Raw genomic sequence first — 12,013 nt, 5'->3', positions numbered from 1 at the left:
CTAGGCCTGACCCCATTAGGGAGGTCATGCAAGGAGAACAAGAAAGCAGCTCAGGCATTTTTAATATTTCAACATTCTAAAATATTAGAGCCTCCAGCAGTTCTTAGGGAATACAATGAACAAGTAGAACCTTAGCAGTTCAAATATCTCTTGATAATTTATTCTCACACTGAAAGAATACAGATACCTCAAATCTCACTTTAAAAAGTGGCTTAAAGACTTTCACTGGCAGCTACTCACTGGAACCTAAATAGAAACAAATCAGTTCATCTACTAGAGAAGAAACTGCTAGTGGATGACCTGTGTCCACTCACTCATCTGCCAACTCCTTCTTTTCCCTGCTCACTCATCTAATTTCTCTCTTTCTTGCATGACTACCTCTCACTAGGTGAATGGGAGGAAAAGAATCAGGCTAAGCTAAATTTACAGAAAAAATGACACATAACCTAAGCTAAAATGACTACTTTCTGCCCTAATGGATGACAAAACGATGCATGAAACCTAGGGTCAGGTGGGAAATGTCATCTTTCCCCCTGAGTTCTGTACCCAGATAAACAGCTTGCAGATGTGGCCTCCCCACACACTGCCGATGCCAAGAGAGCAAGATATTTGTGAGTCTCTAAAGACTAAGTACAAAAGAAGCCAAAATAATGAGTTAATAAATAAAGAAAAAGAAGAAATGAGACAGACTATGAAAATTTGGGAGAGAAAGTGTCTGTCTTTCTACTTCCAAAAAGAAAATTAAAAAGGAAAAGCTAAAGGGATGAAAAATAATTTTAAAATTTAGACTGATGGAAAGGGTACTGTGGACAAGACGTACCTGGGGTTAATGCAGAAAATACAGCATGAGGGGGAAAAAAGAGAAAGAAACATAAAGAGGAATAGATGAACAATCTAATAAATTTACTATGTGTACATATTTTCCTTTTGTAATGTTACATAACTAAAGCTTCAGAAGCAATTTTGCTGTGGCCAGCACTTTAGATAAATTTGGAGCTTTATGTGAGGATATCACTACTCTGGCTCAGCTACCAGCATCATTTTCACATCAAAGTAAAGAACATGAACCTCTAAAAACTGAAGTGGCCCCAAACAACAGTGCTAGTTCTATGGCTGTTGGCACATTACAGATTAGAGTAATTTTTCACTAAATATCTCTTCTTTCCTCACTTTCTCTTAAAAAAAACGTAGAATATTTGTTTGATTTTTGTTTAGAGAGCTCTGCAGTGGGACAGATTAATCTGTGAGTCAATTTGCCATATTTAATTAACAGAAGTTGCAGCATAAGTGTCCTGAGAATGGAATTCTCTCTTCCTTTTCACCACCTCAGAATGTCAAGGCAACCTACCTCCTCAGATTCTCCCCCATCCAAAGGAATCCATGCCAATCTGTAAAAAGCAATATCTGATGAGGTGGGCTTCCAGCTGACCCTGAAACTATCTGTTGATGATTCATCAATTTCCAAATGCTGGGGAGCTGGAACTCTTTCTGGAAAATATTACACACAAGAAAACTGAGAGTGAATTATCCTCTGAGACTTCCATAGATGGCAAGATTAGGCACATATATTTTACTTGCAGTTTGTTAAAAGAGTATAACATGGGAGGTAGACAACAAAGGCACTACAGAATTCTTTGCCCACTTATTTGTTCTTAGGGAAGTAGTTCTGTAGTTCAAGGAGGGGAATTCCTCTTTATTCTAACTGGACAGGCCTCCTTGCCCTCTCTCCACTGAAGGAGCTGCATGCAACCCTAAGTCCATCTCCTTTGCTGAGAGCTCTGTGCACCAGGCTCTTTTCTTGTACCTCAAAGCAGAGTCCCAATCTCTGCCCTTTCCAGACCCTGCGCTTCCATTTGCACTTTGCATGTGTCACCCTCTTGGTCCATACATGTTTGTTCTCCCTCTTCCACCTCACCTTTCTCTTTCCTCCCTTCCCTCCTTTCTCTTCTCATTGTTATGTTGGAAAGCATTCATATGTGTCATCAGCCATTCGTTTAATGCAGAAATACAGTTACAGAAACTATAACTGTATTAAACAATCTACAGGAACTTTGAATGCCCTGTATTTTCTCCTTTTGATGTAGTTCATCTATTCGTATGTAAGGTTCTACCCCCTAGAGCCTGGATAGTTCACTGGTTAAATGTATGATTCAAAATTCATCACACTTCATCTGGAGATAAAAATGCCATCATACTGAAAAATTCTTCAGAATGCTGTGAAGATGTTTTCATGATGTCAAGAGATTACTCATGTGAGTAAAGAGGCAATTGGCCCCACAGTAAGGAAGCAAAGAAGCCAAAAACACCAATGAAAATAACAGAAAGCATTCCATATATCTGAATTCACAGCCAGAGACATTTGCTGTAACTAATCTTACTTTCCAGTACCGGAAGAGAGTATAAAATTTCTTTCTGGAAAGCCTTCAGAAGTTCAGCAATACTTACTTGTGGTAAAGCTGCCAGTAAGGGGTTCAGATTGTCCCTCCTCATACAGGGAGAAAATAGCAACAGTATACTCTGTAAGGGGTGCCAAACTTTTCAGAGTATGGGTTGAAACACGACCAACTTCAACCTAGAGAAAGCATAATTTGCAGTAGATATTGACCATACAATACATTGTCAGTGTCTGAAATTCTTCTGGGTACTAATGATATAGAAAGAGAATGTCATGCAATTAGTAGAGAAATTTGGTGAAACTATCAACAAATATAAACTCAGGTCCATAAAAGCTGACAAAATCAGTTAAAATAGACAAACTACAAAAGAGGAGAATTTTGCACTTATGGCAAACCATGGAAAAGGAGAATTCAGCCATGGTAAGCCCAACTCTCCAGCTAACATCAGCACTGCATGTTCAGGAACCCAGAAGAGGAAGGAGATTTTTGGGCTATTAAATCCAACCCCTTATCATGAACAATCACTGCATAAAACCCTCACGTTTAACATTTGTCAAGAGACGGATGAGAGTTTCGTCTATTCTCTCTCCAGGCTGCAGTTAAGTGACTTTGCCAGGGACATAAAACTCAAAGCTGTATAAACAGTTTATCAGTCCAGCTGTTCAGTGCCACATTAACTCAGAACCACAGGGAAAATGCTACCAGTGCAGAGCAAACAAAAACATGCCACCTGTTCTTTGAACAGACATAAAGGAAAAGGGAACTGAACAACACTCACTCACATTACATTCCTACCACGAGCCTGAGAGCCTGTTCACATACTACTGTGATCAGTACAGTCAGGTATATTATCTATACTAAGAGTAATCAATAGGAAGAAGTCAAACTATTTCGAATTTAAATTTTAAGGGGCCTAGCAGAAAGAAAGAAACAAAACATTGAACAGGTATGCTCCCTTCTAAAGCTGGGAACAGTTTCTTCAGGTTCAATACAAATATTCCACTTTATACAGATGAAAGGCCAGGTATGTTCCAGAAGAAATGTAATTACAGATAACTACTATTAAAGACTTCTTTTTATTGAGGGCCAAGTTATCCATGACAACTTGTTTCCTAAGGGATCTGGACTGTTTTAATAATCAAACTCACTTACTGCAATTGTTTTTTTTTTTAATCTGTATTTTTTTAAATTTCTGTATTAATATTTATATGAATCATTCCATCACATTTTGCATTCTATCACGGAATTCATGCTGCTAAAAGGTATTATAAAGCACCCTTAGTAACAAGGCAGAACTAAATATTGCAAATTATTAAATATAAGAGTCTAAGTTAGAATATCTTGGTATTGCCTTAGAACTTTGTTCAAGCCAAATCCTGTTTCTCTCTTGAAGAGAGTTCTCTATACATAATTAAAGCAAATTGTTGCAAAAATATGGCGGCCTTCAGAATCTTTTTGAATGAGCTTGAGTCCATGATACATGATACATCAAAAGTTTTATTATCTTAACTAAACAATAAATATTTCCATACTATAGTATATTATACTATACATTTAGTCAAGATCCTGGTCCTAGCAAACCACAGTTCCCTTGAGCTGCCTCCTTCAGTTTACGTGCCCCAGACTGCTCAGAGTACTGTCCTCCACATACACGCACATCCAATACTAAGGAAACTCTTATTTTATTTTATTATTTACACCAATTTTAAGAATTCTCTCACAAATCTTTTGTTAGAGCTTGCACAGTAGCTTTTCTTTATAAACATTACCCCTAATAATTACAGAAGCTTGGGGAGGTTTGAGATGGCAAAAGTGGTACTAATAATTTACCTCATTGGTTTCTGTTCCGTCTGTTTTAACGTACATGATGCGATAGCCATTTACATTTTTGGAAGCAGGATCCCATGTTAGCTTAGCACTATTGTGCCCAACATCAAAAAATTTCAAGTTTGCTGGTGGACTTAGAGGCACTTGAAAAGAAAAGAGAGAAAACCATGAAAGTGATCCCAGGTTTTAGCTGTGAAATTTTTCATGTCTTAAAAGTAAATAGTATAATTTCCACTCAAAAATTTGTATCACCAGTATTTCTATTCAAAGACCTACATCAATGGAGCTACAAAAATACTTAAAGGCAGGTAAAAGGGCATAGCTCTTTGCTGAAACAGAACTTTCAGATTTGCTAAATGCATCTCAACTGATACTGAAAAAGAAATAAACTATGATATTGTTTATTGCAGATATCATATAAAGAAATAGCCTACAGAACACTTGCAATAAATCTGTGTTTGTATTTGTGTATTAATTTAAGCCAGCTAGATCTTTATCATATATGCATTTGGTTTTCACATGTATCCCAGCCAAAATACTTCATGAGAGTAGAATTTTGGCAAAAACGTTTCTGAATCCTAAAAGACCCTGACATAAGGGTAAATTTGTCCAAAAAGCATAACTAGCTTAGAAGATCTCCAAAGATGCTATTTTTTTACCTCTGTCTAACCTTTCTGTTTGGAAACCTAAGCTGTTTCCCAACAACCACCCCAGCTAAAGCCGTACTTTTATGCTATATAGTCCTTGACTGTCATGAGCTGAAGGAAAATGAGGTCATGCAGGAGACAGTCTCAGATTACATCCACTTCTGTCACACCACAGAAAGCAATTTGTTCTGTCTGTTACTCTCAGCAGTAGGTTCTGTATTAGTCCAACATCTGCTACTTTCCTCTGAATTATAAAACCTTTCTCTATCCATCCTGCCCTCACACACACACTCCTCACCAGTCCACGTGGACAGATAAATAGCAGCACTTCAGAAGCTGCTTCCCTCACACAATAGCACATGGGAAAAAGCAAAGATTTTAAAGGCCTCATATATTACACGAGGTCTTTTGCCAGGCCATTTATCAATCCAAACTCTGCAACCAGCTTAGGAACAGTGAAGTCAACTTGGCTCTGAGAAAAGAGAAGACAGGAATACACTTGGAACTGTAGTAGATGGGTTTGCCACACATTCTGGCATTCAACATATTCCTCTGAGTCTAGTGAAGGGAGTATCACGTGCTGGCTTTCCTTTCTACTTTCTGTCAGTTGTGGAATGCACTTCATTCTACCATCCAGGTCGTAGAACAAAATGCATCAGTCTCAGCTCTTTCCTCTTGGAACCAACCTCCTGACAACACTGCTCTCAACCAGACAGATGGTCCTGGTGCCAGACTTACGTGATATTTACAGGGAGTCTTGGATGAATCCCGGCCCCAAAATGAAACTACACCCTAGAATGGGATTGCAGAGCATGTCTCTGTTTGGCATATGGAAGGTTTTCCTACAGTAACCAAGATGATACAGTGTGTAGAATATTATTCGCTAAACACAGATTATCAGATACTACACCTAATACTACAGCAAATTTGGCAGATCACTCTTCAGACAGATACATGCTCCAGGAAGAAAATACCAGGTAGCCTATTTATTAATAGTAAGCCAGAAATAATCACACTGAAAGAAAAGAAAAGGAAAGGAAAAAAAAAAAAAAAAGAGAGAAAGAAGCTTAAATCAGATTCTGGACAGGTAAGACATTACTGTTAAACACCCACATGATCACCAGGAGCTTTCTTCCTCCCAGAACTGCCCCACTGCCTGATTCATCAAAGCCTGCTAGCAGAGGGCTTATTTGGATAGCTGCATATGACAATATCAATCTTCTTTCATATTACATACTATAGACCAGAGATGGCTCCATTGTGTCGTCCTAAAAATAAATGAAGGTTGCAGAGAAGTTAGGGTTTCTTTTTTATTCTGGTCTAGTAGCAGCAGTAGTGATGATGGGCTGACTAACACATGTTACAAGCTTCTGTGATCAGACAGTGTCATAAAAACCTCAGCTTGTGCCAATTTATCTGGAATCTGTTTGTGATCTTCCATCCAATGTGTTAGCCAGGTTTAGAGCTGTGCATTCTCCAAGATCATATGGTATGAAGTGAATTGAAGCTGGCACAGTCATAAACTACATAAACTACTTTTTAGGAGAAATGAAAATCTGATACTGAGTAGATATTGACCAAAAGCCAGGGTGGGGGCTAAGGGCACTGGGGGCTGTGCAAGATGAGGAGCAATGCATGAGGATACAGAGAAAGGGAGGGAGAGATAAAGAGCCAAAGATTTGATTCTTTTTGTTAGGAATCTTCTACACTTGTTTCAAGTCAACAAATATGCCCAGGCTGCAGTAGTTTGCTATTGGAACTTGTCTATCTACAACTGTCCTCCTAGAGAAGACCCAGCAAACACCATTCCTAGAGCTTCTTCCACTATTGCTTGTTGACCTTACAAGGAATTGCTCTGGGGTTTCTTTTTCCTAGAATTTGCACGCCTGAACTTCTCTCACTTATTAAATGTAAGTCACTTTCACCCTGACTGGGTTACTCATGCCAGGAGCACAAATCAAGAGGATTCGCTCACTTCCCTGCTGGGCGCAATAGAGATGTCACTCAATGCAGTCCCAGAAAGGTCCCAGAAGCACAGTTGCTTATTTTCAATTCCTTTGTCTTCAAAATACTGGAACTATTTAGAGAGCTGACATACAGTCTGTGTACTGTTTGCAGAGGACAGAATTTAGCTGGCAAAATTCTTGCTGCTTATTAAAAACACACCATCTGTCATGACTGCACAGGCACTTTCCAACCTTCCATTTACCAGATGTTAGGCAGCAGGGGTTGGACAGAAATCTTCTCTTTGCTTCTTTTCTGTCTGTACTACTACTGAGCCAGAGGAATGACTCTCTCCATCTGAGCAGGCTCACACACACACCTGGTTCTCTAGCTAGAGGAGGCTAAACAGACAGTATCAATTTAGGTCCTACGTGGTGACCGTCATTCACCTTCAGCAAGTTCAGGAAACTGTCAGTAATTCCAACAAGATCAGTAGGGGCATTCACAGTATCACTACCAACAAGAGAGACAAGTTCACAACCCTGCTGCAAATTTTGTGGAAATCCTCACCCTTAATGTAAATTAAGTATCCACAGTGAGAAACTTACATAAAGAGCTTGACCAATTGTTTGAATCAGATAATCAGATGCCTGCTCTAATATGTGCAAAGACCATTCTGAAGTTTTATTAACACTGAAGTGAATATAGATTTGTGCTACCTACATGTAGTTTCTTGTCCTGTGAGGGGATCACTAGCTTCTTCTCCAAACATGGCATAAACTGTGACTGTATATTCTGTATTTGGCAACAGTCCATCCAGTTCAAGATCTGTTGAGGTCTCCCCAATTTTTATCTAAAATCACCATGAATAAAAAAGATGCATTATTTTCAAATTAGCTCATAATGAGGAATATTACCAGTTAAACTCCTGAAATTAGGTACATGATCAAATGTTCTGCTGAGCATTTGTGTGACACTGTGCCTGCAGTGCTTTGCCCAAGATTTTGGGATTTTGCATAATAATTAAAAGATTAAAACTTTCAAAAAGCCAAAAGCCAACACACAGATAAAAGGACTTCAAAAGTGACTAATCACATTAGCAATGACAAAATATGCCTCTCCAGAATGAGCAGCCTTTTCCTGTCTACATTTTGTTATTCCCATTCCCTTCTACACTTTGGTTCATCTTCAGTCACAGATCTGAAAATCACATGAACTCACTGAGGAGTTGATTTCTATGCACACTGAGGCTCAGATTTGTTGCTATTTGTATTTTCCTCCTCCACCTATTCATGGAGAGCCACATTAACATGGACTGTACTTATTTCTTTGGGGTAAAGCTCAGTCCTCCTGAAGCAGCCAGTTCTCAGGGAGGCCCCATTTTTAACAGAATTATGTGCTCACAGCCACTGCTTTAGCAGTGAGCACAAGTCTGCGCCGGCTTTCAGCAGCTTCATGCCGTCTTCACAAGTTCACATGTCCCTGCATGCTTTATACTGTTTTTGCTTGGAGACAGATGTTGTACATAACCTTAACCACACATATAGAATCTTGAGCATAAAAACTTTTAAATCCTAGGCCAGAAGTTCCATTGGTTTTACTATGTTAGTGACGGAAGATTAGACTTTACCTCGTCCCACCTTCTTATCCTTTTAAAGAACATCTTCTAAAATCACTTTTGATGAAAGACATTATTTTTAAATTTAAAAATAAAGGTTGAACAGAACTAAAAGAAAACCAATGAAGGTCTTCTTTTAGACCTACAGATTTTACTTACATTTAAAGGCCCTGATGAGAACAGAGGCTAAACTTCATATTCTTCTGATAGCACACTTAGGAGATATCTTAGTTTTACTTGATATTTTCTTCAAGTGTTAGTTCCATATGATGATAGAGTATCACTTTATATAAAATTTCAAAAGAGTGACTTAAATTCAGTTAAATTTGTTGCATTTTTATGAAAATGACATAAAATAACCAACTGTCACTTGAACTTTATTCATAGGCTGTGACACACACAGTACTTAATCGAGTAATGGAAAAAAACCCAAGTATTTGCTGATCACATTGGAGGTTAAAGGACATGTACTAGTTTATTCTTTAAAAGAATGATTTTTTTACTAACTGCTATTCAAATCAAAGCACAATACATCACCTCCTTCTCATCTGCTGCCAATCCTTCTGTGAGGGGAGCATACAGGATCATGTAACCTGTGGCACCCACGACTCCATTCCACCTCACCCTCATGCTGCTCTGGGACACATCGTACAACTGCAGATCCGACGCCATTGGCAAGGCAACTACAGAGGAGCAAGAGACAGGCACTTCAGTTGTCTCACTTGAACAACCAGATGTTATTCAAACAGTTTGTTTTACCCAGGAAACACAAAGGAATATAGCTTTCTCCAGGCATGGAAGTGCTGTCTGTATCCTACAAAGAAGTGCATAAAAGAACTCAGAATTAAAGAAACATGGAAATGCTAACCCAAACCAATTCTAATGCCAGGCAGATTTATGCCTCACAAAGCATTTCAGCACGGTTGCTATTAGGAACAAGTAGCAGTTTTAAGGGAGTCACATCCACACTCTTTCTGGGAGTAGCTCCCAAGCCAGAGTATGGACGTGACAGCCACAAGGTACAATACCCTGGAAAAACCCTGGATGAGCACACTGCACACATCAAAATATTGTGGCTATAAACTATTGCCTGTTAAGGCCTGGACTGTCCAAACTGGCACCAAGGCCCATATCAGTAGGATTTTGCACATATGGGAAAGGTCATCCATTGCAAATCATGGCAAATGCTAACCTGGCAAGCAAGAGCAGGATGAGTGAAATTCAAACAATATAACGAGGTTTACTTGTGAATTTAAGGCACTGATACCAGAACATAGCACCAATCTGGGTTTCCAAATGTTTCTTTGCATTTCTGTAACTCTTTAGAGTAGCGTTTCGCACTTTTGTGGTTGTCCTCACTTTATTCCTCTCACAGAATAACATCCCATGGCCTCTCCACTGCTGGTACATCACTGATGAATCCCATAAAAATATTCAGGCATGAATATGGAGAAATATTCAGGTATGAATATGGAGAGATATGAAGGAACTTTGATTTCTTTGGAATTTATACACTGAGAATAGTCTCAAAAATGACTGAAATGGTCTGAAAAAACAGAAGGCAATTGCTAACTGATACAAAACTTTTCCTATTTGAAATTCTGAAGAATCTGACCTGCACACAAATATTCAGGAACAAATTCTAATTTCAGTCACAGAGCTTCTCTGATCTCCTCGTCCAAGCAAAAGCTGCATCCTGTCAAGTTGGTATCTCCAAGTATATCTCTTACATTATGTTCAACAAGTTCTAACAGAGCTCTAGCAGAACCATGCCAGCCTCATCCTTGTTCATTTAGGCTGTTCACTCAGTCTGTCACTCATGTCCGTAAAGGGTGGCAAAACTTCAACCCAGACTTCTCTTTAGGTTTCCACTTCCAGGTTACCCCATCTATCCTTCCAAACCTTTTACAACCTACCTCCATCCTATTTAAACCCTTGTTCTTGTATTGATTTATATTTCCATGAATTCTCACAATTTCTCTAATTATAGGGAGAAACTACCCATGAACATTTTCAAAAGTACATCAGTCTCCTTGCTCAGAGCTCCACTCCCATTTCTGATACCTACAGTAAGAAACTACATGTTGAGATATCCTGGAGCTGCTTTGTATCACATTGTCTCATTCCTATTCAAACTGGGTCACAGCGAGAGTATCCATCACCTTTCCTTCCCCTTATCTTGATTCTAAAAAATCTATGGGAAAAGTATTCTCTAACTTATGACTTGCATTTTAATTCTCAATAGGAACTGGTAGATACTCTGGCAATATATATAAAAATTGACAAAGAGGTGACTGGAAATAAAATGTGGTGTTTTATACTGGAATTTTCAACTGAAGAGCTCTGAATCTCAAACATAAATATCTAGTAGATAATGCTGGTTTGCATCTTGGACAGTTACCAGACTATCCAAATATTCAGGCAACTTAGGGATAAATTAAACCGACTAAAAATAGCTGGAATAAACCAGGTAAAAATATGTTTTTAGCAAATTAAAATGTGAATACATTTCATATTTATTTCAAGTTAGAAGTGACTATTAAATCACAAAATGTTCTACTTATCTCTACATTATGCTATAATGTATACATATGTATATATATATGCATATATATGCTATACATATATATATCTGTTTAGATTTCACATTTCTGTAAACTATTTTCAATGTTCTGTATAAACAAATAAAATTGGTGACTATTCTAATCTGTCAGTATCTCACACACAGGCAGGAATGTAAACTACAGTTTTCTATAATTCTCCATTAGAACAGTGAAAAAATACTTAAAAATTGCAGGTATTTTTAGCATGTCCAGTAATTAACACTTGCACATGTCAGACTATTACTTCCAACACACTATCAAAGACAGCTGTATAAAATGCTTGATGCTGCATAACCTTGGGGTGTGATCTGATCAGATCTCTGAAAGCCAGCAGGGCTGGCCTCCGTCAGAACTTGACTGGGTGACTTCAAAGGAATACCAGGTGCAATACAAAACAACCCTGTTGGCTCAGTATGTGACTGTTCTCTCAGCCTCGATAAATTAAACAGGTCCTAACACTGTCTCATGGGGTAAAACATGACAGGAGATGACAATTTGGGAGACTGAGACTAAAAGAAAAGTCCAAAATAATTTTATATGATTCTGTTTTGTTTTCAGATTGAGAAGATTAGCACCGACACAGAACCAAAGAACCAGTGAGGATGAAAGGCACCTCTTGAGATCATCTGGTCTAATTAACTTCCCTGTCCAGTCAGGGTCAGCTAAAGCAGGTTGCTCAGAACCTCATCCAGTTTGGCTTGAAATATCAGCAGAGAGGCAGACTTCACAACCTCTCTGGACAACTTATTCCAGTGTTTGACCACCATTACAATAAAACCGTGTCTTCTTCTGTCCAAATTTAATTTCATGGGGTTTTAATTTGTGCCCATTGGCTCTTGTCCTGTTAAAAAGCACCACTGAGAAAAGTCTGGCTCACCCTTCGTCTTCATTTCCTCATGAGGGATTTTGACATATTAACAAGATCACCTGAGCCTTCTCCACGCTGAACAGTCCAGCTGTCTCAGACTCTTATGAAAG

The 12,013-nt window shown here is 38.5% G+C and overlaps 1 protein-coding gene across 7 annotated transcripts in view; it reads right to left on the bottom strand.

Annotated features, from left to right (window-relative positions):
• COL14A1 (collagen type XIV alpha 1 chain) overlaps positions 1–12,013 on the bottom strand; it is a 115,161-nt gene that overhangs the window by 60,857 nt on the left and 42,291 nt on the right. For 6 of the 7 annotated variants that reach the window (XM_069005391.1, XM_069005393.1, XM_069005392.1 and 3 more), the window contains exons 12-16: positions 8,970–9,115; positions 7,538–7,667; positions 4,227–4,366; positions 2,446–2,572; positions 1,349–1,488 (exon numbers count right to left, since the gene is read on the bottom strand). In XM_069005391.1, the coding sequence (XP_068861492.1) occupies positions 1,349–1,488; positions 2,446–2,572; positions 4,227–4,366; positions 7,538–7,667; positions 8,970–9,115 (683 nt within the window). Of the gene's footprint in view, positions 1–1,348; positions 1,489–2,445; positions 2,573–4,226; positions 4,367–7,537; positions 7,668–8,969; positions 9,116–11,912; positions 11,970–12,013 lie in introns of those variants that run through there. The other variant, XM_069005397.1, reaches the window with a different exon arrangement.

Source organism: Aphelocoma coerulescens, chromosome 2, assembly GCF_041296385.1.
Source record: "Aphelocoma coerulescens isolate FSJ_1873_10779 chromosome 2, UR_Acoe_1.0, whole genome shotgun sequence".
NCBI classification, from domain to species: Eukaryota; Metazoa; Chordata; class Aves; order Passeriformes; family Corvidae; genus Aphelocoma; species Aphelocoma coerulescens.
This window is presented reverse-complemented; position numbering and strand designations above follow the sequence as displayed.